Raw genomic sequence first — 18,064 nt, forward strand, 5'->3', positions numbered from 1 at the left:
GTCCAAAACTGACGACGACGCTTCTAAGCCAGTCGCCAGTTCACCGGTACTCAATGAGGCGCTTTCGCAGCCGCTGATACCCGCTACTTCTGATTCGCAGGCCTCTACTGAGACCCATTCGGAGTCCGGTATGCCGTGAGATGCTTCAATTATAGAACCAGCGGATGTCTCTACCTTAGATGGGTCCAGAGTAGCCGTGCATGCACCGGCTTCTGAGAGTGTTTTCAGGCCTACAGGTTTGTATACTAGACTGGCGCCATCTTCAAAACTAAGGCCAAAATCTAAGTCTATGTCTAGAAAACTGATGCCTGGGCCACATGTGCAGGCCCCTATGCCTAAAAAAACAAATGCTCAAAATGGCTGAAGATTTAATTACTCTGATCAGGGGTAAGTCAACTCCCTCCTTGTAAGAAGCCTAGGCAAGACATTGATTATTAATCTTCTGAACGGGATTCTATTTCATCTGACTCTTCTAATGAACAAGATTTGTCTATACCTACTTATGAGGACTCTAATGCAGAAGACTCCATTCCTTCTGCTTCTCCCCCTGAGGATTTTTTTTTTTTGGGAAACTTTACATACCTTAAGGGAACATTTCTACAGGGAAAGTCAGGATTTCTCTGAATCTAAAAAGAGACTTGGGGATTTTCTTCTTCTTCCTCAGCATAGGCCTTTGGCTATACATCCTGTTCTAGACATTGTTTATGATGATTTTCAAGAATCTAGTATGGCTCCTGATTCTCTGCCTCCGGCTCCTTGTAAGCCAGACAGATACTACAGGGTTCCTGACTCCCACAAATTCCTTTTCAAAAATCCTGTTGCAGATCCTGAAACTATTTCTCAGGGTCCCATGGGCATTAAGGCATCTACTGCTAAAAATCCTACCCCTTCAGATAGAGATTACAGGGCGCTGGATAGATGGGGTAAGAAGGTTTATACTTCTGCAATCTTGGCAATCAGGGCTTTAAACTGTCAATTTCATATGCTTAAATATAAACAGCATATCATGGGACTGCTTAAACAGAAAATTATGTTAATTTCTGACTGTGAGGAAAATAAAGATTTACAGGATTTATTGCATTCAGCTGAACAAGTTGGAAAATATACTTTGCAATGTGGTTTTGATTCTTTGGAAGCCTCTTGCAGGGATGCTGTAACTGGGTCTGTGCTAAGAAGGCATGCTTGGCTCAAAGAGCAAACTCTGCCTGATCATGTTAAAGCAGAATTGTTGGATGCTCCTTTACAACAGGACCGTCTCTTTGGTAGTAAGGCTGAAGAAGTTTTAAAAAAGATGAAAGATAAAGCTAAATCTATGCAAACTGTGAAAGATTTCTTACAAGTGCAACCTCCAAGATTTAGTAGGCACTGGCCTACTAAGAACTGGACCTTTCCAGTCCCTTCTAGAGCCACTCAAATCAAACCCAGACATTCCAAAGGCTCCAGGTTTCAGTCACAAGGGACTTTTAGAACAAAACAATGGGGTGCCTCCACCTCCAAATCTGGAAACAACAAGGCACCTCCCTATGGTAAACAGTCTCAGTGACTTCCCTCTACATTCACCAAGCACTTACCTTTTAGCCGCCCCTTTGGGAGGGGAAACTGGCACTTCATGCACAAAACTGGCAAATGATAACCCAGGACAAATGGGTTTTAAATATAGTATCCCAGGGATACAGATTTCATTTCCACACGTTGTCAATCCCAAACGGATGGCCAGACCTGCCCTCAAATTAGTGGGCAGAGGCCCAGAAACAAGTTCTGTCCCTCATGAACATGGGGGCTATTCAACCAGTACCAGAAGAGGAAAAGGGACACGGCTTCTATTCAAGGCTTTTCCTGGTACCCAGAAAAGACAAATCATGGCGTCCAATTCTGGACTTATCTACTCTAAACACATTTCTGGAGATTCCAAAATTCAAGATGCTTTCTCTTCAACAGCTACTTCCTATGCTAGGCAAAGATGCCTGGTTGGTAACGCTAGACTTAAAAGAGGCTTACCTGCATATCCCAATCAGGGAATCTTGCAGAAGATACTTCCTCTTCAAAGCAAGCTACTTGCATTACCAGTTCACTGCACTGCCCTTTGGCTTATCTACTGCACGCAGGGTCTTCACAAAGTGCCTGGCTCCAGTAATTGCATTTTGCAGGCAAAGAAATATTTAAATATATCCATACTTGGATGATTGTCTAATTCAGCCAAAAAACAAGGACATTCTTCTACAGCATTTTGCGTTTGTAAAAAGGGTTCTAACTTGTCTAGGGTACACCATAAACTAAAATACATCACAACTGGTACCCTATCAAAAAATTACATTCCTGGGTGCAAGCTTGAATACAACTGCCCAGATGGCTTACCTTACGACAGAAAAGCAAATTCAATTGGTGACTTACTTCAAACAGGTGGCCGCAAAAACCCTGCTAACTGCAAGACAAATTCTGCAAGCCTTGGGGTTCATGGCCTCCTGCATTCTTCTAATTCCATATGCGAGACTGCATATGAGGAAACTTCAGTGGTACTTAAAAGTTTATGGAGTCAGCATTGTCACAGCCTGGAAACAATGAATGTTCATCGTGTTACCCTGCTGCAGTCATCACACTTGGGTTATCCTGCCGTCAGGCTGTCCCGCAGTCGGCCCGAGTTCCAAAGTCTTTGTCCGGCGTCGGTTGCTGTCGCTTCTTCCATGACGTCAGTGCGCCTGGGGTATATAAGAGGCATCCAACGCCATTTTCTTCAGTCTTTCTTGCCGTGCGGTGCCCGAAGCAGAAGCAGTCCGCAAGTGCCGGTCGGCCGACACCTGAGATTTTCAAATCGAATTTCAGTCCGAAGTCTTCAGTAAAGCTAAGTACCCCGTTGGGGAACCTTTTCTTGCCTCAGTCCAATGTCAGAAAAAGTTAACAATTGCATTTCTTGTGGAAAGCAAATACCTCATAAGGACTTCCATTCTTATTGTATTCCTTGCCTAGGCCCAGACCACGACGTCACAGGTTGTCGGTTTTGTGCTAGGTTTAATAAACGAACTGTCAAACGCCGTTTTGACTTCTCACAACATTACTTTGGTAGGAAATTTAATTATATCATGCCGTCGGAGCAGCCGACGACCGGCATGCATAAAAAACGCAAGGATAAGGACAGGCAGCCTAGGAACAAGCCAGACTCCGAGGCCTCTGCTGGGCCTGTCGCCGGTTCTCTGGTTTTCAGTGAGGCACCTACGCAGCCCCTGACGACCGCAGAATTGGAACCCCAGACAGCTTCGGATTCTCAAGCGGAGTGTACTAGGCCGTCGCAGCCATCTTCATTAGGCCCTTCCGACACCGGAGCAGATGGAGATCCCGGTGCAGTAGAAACACCTTCGGTTGCAGAAGGTGTCTTCAGACCGACTACACTCACCATTAAATCTTATGCTAAGTTTAAAACTCCATTAAAACCAAAAAAGACTGTACATCAGTCTCCAGTTCAAGGCCCCATGCCTAAGAAACAGATGCTTAAGATGGCTGAAGATTTGATTACCCTAATCAGGGGTTCCCATCCCCCTCCAAATAAAAGACAAAGACAAGAGGAGGATTATGCTTCCTCTGACCAGTTTTCAATTTCCTCAGATTCTTTTGAGGAACAGGATTATGCTTTTCCCCCTTATGAAGACTTTGATGCCGAAGACTGTATTCCCTCAGCATCTCCCCCTGAAGACTACTCCTTTGGGGAAACTTTACATACCATAAGGGAATATTTCCACTGGGAAGGCCAGGACTACTCTGATTCTAAGAAAAGGCTCCGAGAGTTCCTTTTACTACCCCAGCACAGACCACTTGCTATCCCTCCAGTTTTAGACATTGTGGATGATGTTTACTTGGAGTCTAGTCTAAATCCAGACTCTCTACCTCCTGCTCCAGCCAAACCAGACAGATACTACAGAGTACCTGACTCACACAAATTCCTTTATAAAAGCCCTGTGGCTGACCCAGAAACAATTTCCAGGGTCCCAAAGGGGCTAAAGCTTCTGTGGCTAAAAATCCTGTGCCCTCTGAAAGGGATTCCAGAGCCCTAGATAGATGGGGAAAGAAGATATACACCTCAGCTATGAGAGCATTAAATCGTCAGTTTCACATGCTGAAATATCAGCAATTCCTAATGTCTCAATTAAAACAAAAAATGAGCACTCATTCTGAACAGTCTGAATTCAAGAAAATGCAGGATCTGTTGCATGCAGCTGAACAGGTGGGAAAACATACTTTACAATGTGGATTTGATTCATTGGAAGCTTCCTGTAGAGCAGTTGTTACTGGGTCTGTCATACGTAGACATGCTTGGTTAAAAGAACAAACCCTACCTGATCATGCTAAAGCAAAATTATTGGATGCACCTTTACAGCAGGATGTATTATTTGGTGTCAAAGCAGAAGAGGTTTTAAAGAAAATGGAGGATAAGGCAAAGTCTGTGCAGACGGTCAAGGATTTTTTACAGGTACAACCCCCTCGTTTCAGCAGAAATTGGCCAACAAAAAACTGGTCCTTTCCAGCTTCTGACAGATCGCAGAGGGGCAAATACAGACGCCCAAGGGGCAGAGGTCAGTCACAAGGCCCTTACAAACCTCGCCAATGGGGTACTGCTACCCAGAAAGGAGGAGAAGACAGGCCCCAAGCTAGCAGAAGACAAACGCAATGACTCAACCCTCAAACTACCAAGCAAATCTCTCTTGGCAGCTCCCTTGGGAGGAAAATTAGCACTTTTTGCAGACAACTGGCACATCATCACAAAAGACAAATGGGTCCTAAACATTGTCTCACAAGGATACAGATTCCACTTTCATACCTTGCCAAGGATAAAAGGAATGCCAAACCTGCCACCAAATCAATGGGCAGAGGCACAAAAACAAATTACAGCTCTCATGGACATGAGAGCCATTCAACAGGTACCTACACAGGAGCAAGGATAAGGATTTTACTCAAAACTCTTTCTAGTCCCAAGAAGGGACAAAGCATGGAGACCCATTCTGGATCTTTCAATTCTGAACACCTATCTGCAAGTACCAAAATTCAAGATGCTAACACTACAGCAGCTTCTTCCCATGCTGGGCAAGAATGCTTGGCTAGTAACGTTGGACCTCAAGGAGGCATATCTGCATGTCCCTATCAGACAATATTGCAGAAGATACCTCCGCTTCATTGCAGGTTCAACCCATTATCAATTCTCTGCACTGCCCTTTGGCTTATCTACTGCGCCCAGGGTCTTCACAAAATGCCTGGTACCAGTAATTGCATACTGCAGACAAAGAGGAATTCAAATATACCCATACCTGGACGACTGCCTTATTCAAACAGAAAGCAAGGACATTCTTTTAAAGCATCTGGCATTTGTCAAACACCTTCTAAGTTGCCTAGGGTACACAGTAAACTAAACAAAATCAAAACTAGTGCCCTCACAAAACATAATATTCCTGGGTGCCAGCTTGAATACAACGGCCCAGATGGCTTATCTCACGCCAGACAAGCAACAACAGCTGACTCAGTACTTCAAAATAATGGCAACAAAGACCCAACTCCCTGCAAGAAAAATTCTGCAGGCCTTGGGATTCATGGCATCTTGCATACTACTAATACCATTTGCAAAACTGCATATGAGGAAATTACACTGGTACCTGAAAAGCGTATGGACTCAGCACAGCCACAGCTTGGAAACAATAATACCACTCATTCCCTGCCTTCAACAGGAGTTTCTGTGGTGGGCACAGGCATGTCACCTCAACAAGGTTCAGCCTTTCACCTTACCCACAGCCAGACAAACTATGACGACAGATGCATCGGACTATTCCTGGGGAGCACACAGGGCAGGACAGTGCATTCAGGGCAAATGAACTACAGATCAAAGACATCTGCATATCAATCAAAAAGAAATGATAGCAGTACAGAATGCCCTAACAGCTTTCAAGGACCTCTTACACCCAGGACAACTAATAATACAGATGGACAATACCACAGTAATGTGGTACATAAACAAGCAAGGGGGCACACATTCCTACCCTCTATGCAGGCAAGCAATGACCTTGTGAAACACAGCACTGTCTTACCAAGTTCAACTACAAGCACAATTCCTGCCAGGAAAGATAAACACATTGGCAGACGACCTAAGCAGAAACATCATGGATCCCCACGAGTGGAAACTAGATCCACAAGTATTTGCAATGATAACTCAGAAATGGGGACGCCCAGACATAGATCTGTTTGCCAACCCCCAAAACTACCAACTTCAAAAATTTTGCACAAGGACATTCCACCCACAAGTTTGGAAAGTGGACGCCCTCTCATTCAGTTGGAAAACATTAACAGTGTATGTCTTTCCTCCACTGCCTCTTCTAGCAAAGGTACTGCTGAAAGTCAGATTAGAGAGGCCACAAATGATACTCATTGCACCAGACTGGCCACTCCAGCACTGGTATCCAATTCTAAGGAACATGGCCCACGGCCCACCATGGATTTTACCACAAATTCCTCACCTGCTCACCCAGCGAGACAATCAGATTCTACACAGCCAGCTCAAGACTTTAAACCTGGCTGCATGACAAATTACCTAAACAACTAGCCAACACCTCTATCCAAAGCTGTTATGGATGTCATTCTGAAGGCCAGGAGGCCCAGCACCAGGAAAACCTATTCAGACAAATGGAAAAGATTTTGCGCCTGGAACCAGGCTAAAGGCCCAAATCCCCTTGATCCAAACATTCCTCAGATTCTACAATATTTAACTGAGATGTTGCACAAAGGACTTTCCTTTTCATCTATTAAGATCCATGCCTCAGCAATTTCAGCTCATTACAACATGGATCCTCCTTTATTTTCACATCCACTCCTAAGACAGTACCTCAGAGGGGCTAAGAACATAAGACCGCCCAGGAGAGCACCAACACCTACTTGTGATCTCAACTTTGTTCTGGAAAAGCTTACACTGCCGCCCTTTGAACCAGCTTTTTCAACTGATTTAAAATTTCTTTCATGGAAAACTGCCCTGCTACTAGCAATAACTTCAGCTAGAAGAGTCTCAAAGCTATAGGCACTAATGGCAGTGGAGCCTTTCCTCATTTTTCATCAAGACAGAGTCTCTCTACGAACTAACCCTTCCTTTATGCCAAAGGTGGTATCCAGTGTGATTTGCCCACCTTTTTCCCAATTCCCCAGAACAAAGGAGAAAGACTCCTCCACTCTTTGGACATTCACAGGCAATTACGTTACTACTTGGATAAAACTAAGGCTTTCAGAAAATCTGACCAGCTCTTTGTAGCCTATGCTGCAGGATCACAAGGAAAAGCTATCTCAAAACAGACCATTTCAAAATGGATAGGACATTGCATACGTTTCTGCTACACGCATCATGGGAAACCGGTACCTGCTAACATTAGGTCCCACTCCACCAGGGCTACAGCTACATCAGCAGCCTTTCTCAGGGGGGTGCCAACCAAGGATATTCTGGAAGCTGCAACTTGGAGTTCAGTGCACACCTTCACCAAACACTATCACTTACCTCTATATTCTAAGACTAGAGCTGGTTTTACCACTTCAGTTTTGCAGGGCCTACTAGCTTCTGCTAACCCTGTTTAACTCCACCACCCATCCTTAGCTTTGGGATTCAACCCAAGTGTGATGACTGCAGCAGGGTAACACGATGAACATAGTACAGTTTTGTACCTACCATAAATGTAGATGTTCGAGTGTTCACCCTGCTGCAGTACAGGTTACCCTCCCTCCATCCCCTCTGAACTAGCTGGACTTATCTATACCATTCTATCCTATACAACCTCTGTGGTGTATTTGCTTGTGCCTGAAGGTATTGTTTTATTTTTATATGTACATTTTTATATAGCAATATATATATATATATATATGTATATATATATATATATATATATATATATGTATGTATATTGCCTACCTATTGGGGGCACCTGACATCTGGGGCAAGAAAAACTGAAGAAAATGGCGTTGGATGCCTCTGGTGCACTGACATCAGGTAAGAAGCAACAGCAACCGATGCCGGACCAAGACCTTGGAACTCGGGCCAACTGCGGGACCGCCTGATGGCAGGATAACCCAAGTGTGATGACTGCAGCAGGGTGAACACTCGAACATCTACATTTATGGTAGGTACAAAACTGTACTTTCCTATCATACCTTGCCCGCAACTAGAGTTCCTATGGTGGTCAGAGGCCTGCCACCAAAACAAGGGACTGCCATTCACTCCACCCCCTGCCACCCAAACCCTAACTACAGATGCATAAGACTATGCTTGGGGGGGGGGGGGCTCATCTGGCAGGAAAGTGCATTCGGGGCAAATGGAGCCCAAATCAAATGCACTTTGATATCAATCAGAAAGAGATGCTAGCTGTACAGAATGCACTGACAGCCTTCAAGGACTACCTTCATCCAGGACAATTAATGATAAAGACAGACAACACCACAGTTATGTGGTGCATAAACAAGCAGGGGGATACATATTCTTACCCCCTTTGCAGACTAGCCATGGCATTGTGGAACACGGCCTTGACATACCAAATACAACTACAACCTCAATTCCTGCCAGGAAAACTGAATACTCTGGCAGACGAACTAAGCAGAAATCTCATGGACTCAAATGAATGGAAACTGGAACCACGGATTTTCAACATGTTGACACGCACATGGGGGAGTCCAGACATAGATCTTTTTGCCTCACCCCAGAACTATCAGTTGGACAAATTCTGCAGAAGAACTCATCACAAAATGCTTGGAAAGTGGATGCTCTGTCATTCAGCTGGAAAAACCTATCAGTCTATGCCTTTCCCCCCTCTGCCTCTGCTCTCCAGCGTTCTACTAAAAGTAAGACAGGACAAACCAAAAAAGGATTCTGATTGCTCCAGACTGGCCTCGCCAACACTGGTACCCACTCCTGCGCAATGTGTTACATCTTCCTCCGTGGCACCTGCCTCAGACACCTTACTTAACTGTCTCAGCAGAACAACCAAATTCTGCACACTCAGCTCCAAACTTTGAATCTTGCAGCGTGGCTAATCACCTAAATTCACCCTTAGCATCTCTCAGCAAACCTGTGACGGATGTCATTTTGGAAGCGAGAAGGCCTAGTACTAAAAAATCTTATGCTGACAAATGGAAAATATTCTGTGCCTGGAACCAGTCACAAGGAATAAGCACAGCAGTGCCCAATGTTCCTCAGATTTTACAATACTTAACTGAGATGCTTCACAAGGGCCTGTCCTTTTCTTCCATAAAAATTCATGCCTCTGCCATTTCAGCTCATTACAGCACAGAACCTCCTCTCTTCTCTCATCCTCTGCTAAAGCAGTATCTCAGAGGGGCCAAAAACTTAAGACCTCCCAGGAGAGCTCCTACCCCTGCCTGAGACCTCAATTTTGTATTGGAAAACCTCACTCTCCCTCCTTTCGAGCCAGCTGCTACTGCAGACTTAAAATTTCTCTCCTGGAAAACAGCTTTCCTTTTAGCAGTCACTTCAGCTAGAAGGATTTTTGAATTACAGGCTCTTATGGCAGTGGAGCCTTTCATTATTTTTCATGCGGACAGGGTGTCTCTCAGGACCAATCCATCCTTCATGCCTAAGGTGGTATCATGTGGCTCTTAATCAGACCATTCATTTGCCAACTTTCTTTCCCAATCCACAGAACAAGGGGGAGTGGATCCTGCATTCATTGGATGTACACAGACAACTTATCTTTTACTTAAACAGGACAAAATCTCTAAGAAAATCTAAACAACTACTGGTGGCATTTGCTGCAGGGGCAGAGGGAAAGGCTATTTCAAAGCAGACTATTTCCAAATGGATAAGCCACTGTATTCGTTTCTGCTCTGTGCACCATGGTAAAACTATCCCCCACGGGATCAAGTCTCGTTCCACCAGGGCTACATCTACTTCTACAGCCTTTCTCAGAGGAGTTCCTACCAGAGATATTCTAGAAGCTTCTACCCTGGAGCTCAGTTCATACGTTCACCAAACATTACCATTTACCTTTCTTCTCTAAATCCAGAGCTGGCTTTGCCACTGCTGTCCTACAGGGCCTTATAGCTGGTCCTAATGCTGTATAAATCCATTCTCCCAACCATAGCTTTGGGAATCTACCCAAATGTAATGACTGCAACAGTGTAACACGAAGAACATAGTACAGTTGTGTACACTTACCATAAATGTAGATGTTCGAGTGTATTCACTGTTGCAGTCCTGGTTACCCACCCTCCAGACCCCTGTTTTTCTCTTACTATACCTCTACTTTCTTCTACTATGCTTAAAAGCTTACACAGCTGTACTTTATTGGTGTTCTAAGTGTACTTGTCTATGGTTTAAGATTTAGTATGTTAAAGTCAGCATTGTAAGCTGTCGGTGAAATGGGAGTCAGTCAAATGAGTTGTCATTCAAATGAAATTTAGATCATTTGGGTGTCAGTCAAATGAATTTTAGGTCAAATGAAGTAGAGCCATATATATATATATATATATATATATATATATATATATATATATATATGTGTGTGTGTGTGTGTGTGTGTGTGTGTGTGTATATTTGTATGTGCTATTTTATAACTTTAGAATGACATTATATTTTGTAAACCTGATGGTCAGTTTATCATGTTGTTGTGTATTAGTGTACATCATAAATAGTTTTGAATGGTATAGGCACAGTTCTATATTTTCAGGTGTTATGATTGAAGTTTGTCTCTTTGTTTGCATGGACTTTCCACTGGAAACTAAATGTCATTTAACCTTCTTATTTTAGACATACTCTGGGCTGTTTTGCGTGGTGATTAACCCATATAAAAATCTTCCCATTTATACTGAGCAGATTGTGGAAATGTATCGTGGGAAAAAGAGGCATGAATTGCCACCACATATATATGCAATTTCTGAGACTGCATACCGCAGTATGCTTCAAGGTAAGAGATCAGTCTTGCATAAAATTGACAGAATGCAGGAGTTATGTCTACTGATACAGACAGACCAACACATATAACTTTGCCAAGTAGGAAGAGAGCTTTTATATCCTGCATAGTGGTGACACAGGGCGCAAAATGTGGTCACACAGTTTCATTTCTCAGAGTAACTGTAGCAGTAGGGGATTGTGGAAATCCCTAGATTGCATTAGTATAGCTGTAGATCTTGTCAGCTTTGTTGTGTTTGTGCTGATTGATAAACTTCAACTCATGGTGGTATTGTACCTGTCTTTTAAGTAGTAGAAGCCCACCATTAATTCTGAAACCGATAATTAACTTTTGCATTGCTTAGCAAAAAATGAAAAGGGATCTTTTAATGTGTGCATCTGTTTTAAGAGGTTAGTTCCATGGACTTTTGTGAAATGGGTTAGCAATCTTATCAGAATTACTATTGCACTATTTTGTGCTAAATTCTGTGCTGTGTGGTATTACTCATTTTAAAGCCTGAGTGTAGAGGCTTGCCATTTTGTTTGTAGTACATAACATGAGGGATAAAGAACAATGCTCTACAAATGCAATACAGTGAATATTCTGTAGGATGATGACATTTAGCACGTAAAAAAAACGGACTAAACCGAAAAACGAAATAAACTGCACAAAGGTGGTAAGGTGTAAACTCGAAACACAATAGAGGCAATAAAAGCTAGCGCTTTCATTCACTTTAATTTCAAACGTGAACTTCTTCAGAAAAACAAGAGCCCTCCCCAGCTCTTGCTTTTTATACATCACAACACAGGAAATGATGTGAAAAACGTTGTACAATTAAATAATTAATTACATTTCATTACGAAATTCAAACTGTCATTAAGAAAAATCATATTGACTATAAATAAAAACTAACATTTATAGTAAACATTTGTAGTAGACATTTAAAAACATTATTTATATTACTGAAATTTTCATAATAAAGTGCTTTTACTAATAAATTAGTTTTTTTAAAAAGATCCACAGTATTTATAAAAACCCTTCATCTATTAATACTTTGTATATATATATATATATATATGTATATATATATATATATATATATATATATATATATATATATATATATAAAATATATGTCTCTATATAAATACACCTTATATTATCAATTAATAAATGAAATTAAATTCTAATGTAAAAATCACTCTATTGTGAATACTTCTTTTTTCTCAAACACTTTAAAATATATTTCACCATTTACTAACTATATATCTAAGATATTCAAATTTATATAAATAAAAAATAAATTAATAAACAATAATGTAGAAGTCCATATGTTTGTGTGCTTGCTGAATGTTCACAAAACAAACAAACAAACAACCCCATACTCACATACTTATCCACAACTAATGTGTGGAAAAGAGTGATAGACACAAGTGAAAAAAAATGTTGTTAACAACTTCGCACTGTATCACAAAAATTAGTCTGTAAAAACAACAAATAAAAAAAAAACAATAAAAGCAAGGATAAAAACAATTCTTTAGCAAGACGTGTTAGTCTGCAATGATTTCAAAAAGTTTTTTTGTTCTAGATTATGTTGACAAGGGTGCATTTTTGGGGGATGTTAATAATAGGTTGGAACAAAAGGAAGCTCTGTGGCAACTTATTTTGGGGGCTGACCAACCACCAGGTTTAAATGAGGTTATCAATATAAAATGTTTCCTGTTATATAAATAATTTATTACACCTTTGGTCAACATCATAGTAGAACAAGATTCATTTAGATCACTAGTGTTTCTACATAATATTTTGTGTTCAAAATATTAGTGGGTTTTAGTTACTATAATAACCCACCACTACTGCTTTTCTATTAGACTTGTCTTCCTTATACACATTCTGAGTTTATATAATAGATTAGATTTTTATACATACACATGGGTTGCTTTAATATGTGCCACAGTAATTTCTGTTTGAGACATTATAGTTGGTGTTTTTTAGGGTACACCCTTGTTGGATGAGTTCATCCTTGGACACCTGCCTGTTTGTTGTGATATGTGAGTTGTGTATGTTAGTGTGGTTGGGAGCAACATCAGCAGACAGTCAGTGCAATTTGTGTCAGCAGGAGTGCATGTCAGTATTAGATGTTCATTTTTTTGGGGGGTGGGGGTTTACAGACTAATTTTTGTGATACAGCGCGAAGTTGTGAACATCAATTTTTTTCACTTGTGTCTATCACTCTTTTCCACACATTAGTTGTGGATAAGTATGTGAGTATGGGGTTGTTTGTTTGTTTGTTTTGTGAACATTCAGCAAGCACACAAACATATGGACTTCTAGATTATTGTTTATTAATTTATTTTTTATTTATATAAATTTGAATATCTTAGATATATCGTTAGTAAATGGTGAAATATATTTTAAAGTGTTTGAGAAAAAAGAAGTATTCACAATAGAGTGATTTTTACATTAGAATTTAATTTCATTTATTAATTGATAATATAAGGTGTATTTATATAGATATATATATTTATATATATATATATATATATATATATATATATATATATATATATATATATATATATACAAAGTATTAATAGATGAAGGGTTTTTATAAATACTGTGGATCTTTTTAAAAAAACTAATTTATTAGTAAAAGCACTTTATTATGAAAAATTCAGTAATATAAATAATGTTTTTAAATGTCTACTACAAATGTTTACTATAAATGTTAGTTTTTATTTATAGTCAATATGATTTTTCTTAATGACAGTTTGAATTTCGTAATGAAATGTAATTAATTATTTAATTGTACAACATTTTTCACATCATTTCCTGTGTTGTGATGTATAAAAAGCAAGAGCTGGGGAGGGCTCTTGTTTTTCTGAAGAAGTTCATGTTTGAAATTAAAGTGAATGAAAGCGCTAGCTTTTATTGCCTCTATTGTGTTTCGAGTTTACACCTTACCACCTTTGTGCAGTTTATGATGACATTTAGGTGTTTAACTCACATTGACAGATGTGGATGCTTTATATGTACAGTATTTAGACTGTTCTTTAGAGTGAAGGGTCAGAGCTGTAGATGTTAATAGTGCATATGACTAGTTTCTGTGATATTAGAAGCATTTTTGAGACTCATTAAAAGGGTGGAGAAAAAGAACTACTTGCACAATATGCTGTATTGTCTGGGCCAGATGATAAGGAGATTCTTTTTTTTTTTTTTTTTTGGGGGGGGGGGTGACTTTACTATTGCCAGTTAATTTTCAGTTGAATTAGAACAACTTCTGTGTCTCTTTCTGTGAGCCACAGAACAGGCAAAGCTGCATAGAATGTTGGAATGTTCTTATATTTTCAGGTCTAGGACCACCTGATATATTCTCACTACTGGAAAAGAGGTTCTGTTCCCAGTCAGAAATAATACTTCCTGCTGAAAATGTATTATTTCTCCAAAACTTCTGTTACACTCCTTAATAGCAGTTTTAGGTAGAATATAAATACATGCCAGTGAAGTCTTCCTTCCCTACCAGTAATCCCTTACATCCACAAATCTAAATCTACCATTATTGTATTTTTTCTTTTTCTATCACCATTGAAACCCCCTTTGTTATTATCAATCCCCTTTTCTTTTGTCCCTGATATCCTGCTGAATGTCCACGAGAAAATAATTTCTTTCAAAGAAAACTGCAGACTTGTCTCACACTTTGTGTAACTTTGGTAAAATAAAAAGAAAACCACAAGTGATGGTGGAGCACTATATCACACAATCTTGTTCCGATGAAGGCCTAATTCTTGGGCTGAAAGCGCTAAACCAGTGGATTAAAGTTCATTTTGTGTGATATAGTGCTCCACCATCACTTTTGGTTTTCTTTTTAAAATAATTTCTTTGTCATATTTGCATGCTCCTTTCTAACCAGATATGTCTCCTGTAGCATTGCTATTTGTGCCCCACTCTTCTTAATGTAATTCAGTACTCTGCTTCTTGTCTGTACCTATAAGGAAATTTACATTCCATGATAATATGGACAGAGTAGTCATTATGATAGAAAGCTATTAGTACATCTGCTGTTTATGACAGTTCTTTTGAAGTATATTTCCAATGTTTAGCTTATATGCACACATTAATGTTTGGCAGGCTGATCTCTTAATGTAGCTGATACTTCTCATCTATATTCAAACTGAGCTGAGAAATAACATTACTCATTTAGCTTGAATTATTTGGAGGCATCTCTATTTAGGTGGAGTGCTTATTTGGCTTGCTTTCTGTACTCTGCTCTGATATTGCTGATCTCTGTCTGCATTTTATTTTGAATTGAAGTTTTTCATTTAAGGTTTTGGTTACTTCTGTTTTTTCCTTATATTACTTTTGTTTATATTTAACTTTTCTGTTGGAGTTTTAAGAGGTCTTGGCTAGGGTTATTAAGAAAAGTTAGCAAAGAATTCCTTTGCAAACCGTGAATAACATCAGATAGTTAGTGGGAGGAGCAGGAGCTGAGAAATAACATTCCTCATTCAGCTTGAATTATTTGGAGGCATCTCTATTTAGTTAGGGTGCTTATTTGGGTTGCTTGTTGTACTCTGCCTGAATATTGCCAATCTCTGTCTGCATTTTATTTTGAATGGACATTTTTCATTTAAGGTTTGGTTACTTCTATTTTTTTTTCTTATTACATTTGTTTAGATTTAAGTTTTCTTTTCTGTTGGAGTTTTAAGAGGTTTTGGCTAGGGTCAGTTAGAAAAGTTAGCAAAGAATTCCTTTGCAAACATTGAATAACATCAGCTAATTAGTGTGAGGAGCTGAGAAGATTCCTCATTCAGCTTGAATTATTTGGCTTGCTTGGTGTACTCTGCCTGAATATTGCTGATGTCTGTCTGAATTTTATTTTGAATTGAAGTTTTTTCATTTAAGCTTTGGTTAATTTTTTTGTCTTGTTCTTATATTACATTTGTTTTCTTTTAATTTTTCTGTTCTGTTGGAGTTTTAAGAGGTCTTGGCTAGGGTCAGTTAGAAAAGTTAACAAGGAATTCCTTTGTAGACTGTAAATAACATCAGCTGATTAGTGGGAGGAGCTGAGATGTAACATTCATTATTTAGCTTGAATTATTTGGAGGCAAGTCTATTTAGCCGGAGTGCTTGTTTGGCTTGGCATTATTTTCCCACCCCTCTGCTGAATTGTTGTTCTGTTTTTAAACTTGGTGGCTTTTGAGTTGACTGCCCCACTATAAGTCTAATTTTGGACACTCCTCCTAGTCCCATCTCAACAGCTCATTGTACTGAGTATGGAGAGATCAGTTGAGAAGACCCACCCCCTTAGTTTCTTAACCTTGAATTATTTTCTCTTTCCTTCCTTCCCACTAAACTTAAAAAATGCACTTTATTCAGCTGGTTGTACTGTATTTGTGTTTCTTCCTACTTTATTACTTTATTTTGCTTTTGCTGCTTGTTCTTAAAAGTGTTCAATTGCATTTATTCTGCTGCATTTATTACTGCTTGTTATTCTAAACCGCTTAGTGTTGGTTTAAGTACTTGGACTTCAGGCCAGTTATTTTATATTAAGAACGTTTGTGGTCTACATTCTTGTGGGAGGAGAGGGTAGCCTATGCCCTTCTGAGCTGGGAATTGCTAGTGAAGGCTTATTGTGGCTGTTGTTTTAAGCGTTTTTCTTCTGGTTTAAGCACTTGGGTTTCAAACCAGTTATTCCACATTAGGAAGGTGTGTGGTCTAGACACTTGTGGTTGTACAGTGCAGTCTGCACCCTTCTAAGCTGGGAATTGTTGGTGAAGGCTTATTGTGCCTGTCAAGTGTCATTGTTCTGGTTTAAGCACTTGGGTTCCAGACCAGTTAATTCACACTAGGAAGGTTTGTGGTCTGCACTGTTCTAGGAGTATTCTACTGTTTTTTTTTTTTTTGCAGTCATGACTGTGATTTTCTGTACTTTGAATTTCTAGTACTTCTACATTTTATAGCATAAGTTAGATTCAGGCTTCCTGAATCTAGACTGTTTGGTATCATTTGAGCACTAAAACCAGCCATCTTAGATTAAGAAAGCCCCCCCCCCCTGCACCCTTGTTGCAGAAATGTGCAGCTGAGGACCCATCTGAGTTGGGGATTGCTGGAATAAGTCTCAGTCTTGGGCTTTCCCTTTGGTTAATTTAGAGGTTAGCAACAAGTAATCAATCTCCTGTGTGATCTGAAGCATCCACTGCCTCCTACTGAACGATAAGTATCATTTTTACTTGATCTGCACTTCTTGCATTGCATTACTGTGTGCTCTTATTTTTTAACTGTATTTTATTGTATTTTTGCTGTTTCCAGCACTTATAGCCTAGCATTGACTTGGTTCAGATTTGCTGGACCAAGTCTGTTTTTACAGTTTCTGAGCACTAATCCAGGTTTCCTCCACAAAAAAGGGCCTCCTCCTACACCCCAGTGAGAGTAGAGTGTAGCTAAGGACCTATCTGAGTGGTAATTGTTGGGCCAGAGCCCACTGTAGTGTGCTACTATTGGTTAAAGTGTTTGAAATTAGTTGAATTTTGTTGCTACTTGTTGCCCACGCTAGCTCAGATTTGCATGGTGTGCACCACCTGCATAACCACCCATTACCATGCAGTGGAGGATACCATTGGCAGTTATAGATGCAAACTCTTAGATCATTTTCCCTTAGTCCACTACTTGAGCTCTGTGACAAAAGGGAAATATTGCCAGCCACCTATCTCAAATTTTGTAAATAATTCTATGTCATTTGTGAATATTGATATGTTTCATACAGATGTGTGTGTGTGTAAAGGTGTAAAGTACTGAGCTAAAATGTAACCACAGCATGCCCTGCTGGCTTAGAATAGAAATGTAAATAAAGTATTGTAATTGTGTAAATGTATATGTTTTAACAGTAAAAACTAGGATATAGAGGATTAACTTGCAAAACCTCAAGAAATTAAGTTGAAATTAAATTGTTTTATGATTGTGCTATAAAAGTTATCTCTAAGTTTCAGTTCAGTAGCAGACACAAAGTCTAGAGCTAGAAGTTTCTGTATTGTCTTGGAAGAAAAGTAATTACTAGGTATGAGATGCAGAAGTGTTTTATTGTTTTTTGACTTCCTAGCAGCTGCACAGCTTTGAGCAAACATCTGAAGGATATGTATTTTTCACAAAGAGATCTCAAA

The 18,064-nt window shown here is 39.7% G+C and overlaps 1 protein-coding gene across 4 annotated transcripts in view; it reads left to right on the forward strand.

Moving 5' to 3' along the window:
- LOC122809252 (myosin-10-like) overlaps positions 1-18,064 on the forward strand; it is a 3,714,157-nt gene that overhangs the window by 760,162 nt on the left and 2,935,931 nt on the right. For all 4 annotated transcript variants that reach the window (XM_044080584.1, XM_044080595.1, XM_044080606.1 and 1 more), the window contains exon 3: positions 10,766-10,922. In XM_044080584.1, coding sequence (XP_043936519.1) covers positions 10,766-10,922 — 157 coding nt within the window. The remainder of the gene's footprint in view (positions 1-10,765; positions 10,923-18,064) is intronic.

This window comes from Protopterus annectens, chromosome 1.part1 (assembly GCF_019279795.1).
Source record: "Protopterus annectens isolate FY-2018-M chromosome 1.part1, PAN1.0, whole genome shotgun sequence".
NCBI lineage: Eukaryota > Metazoa > Chordata > Ceratodontiformes > Protopteridae > Protopterus > Protopterus annectens.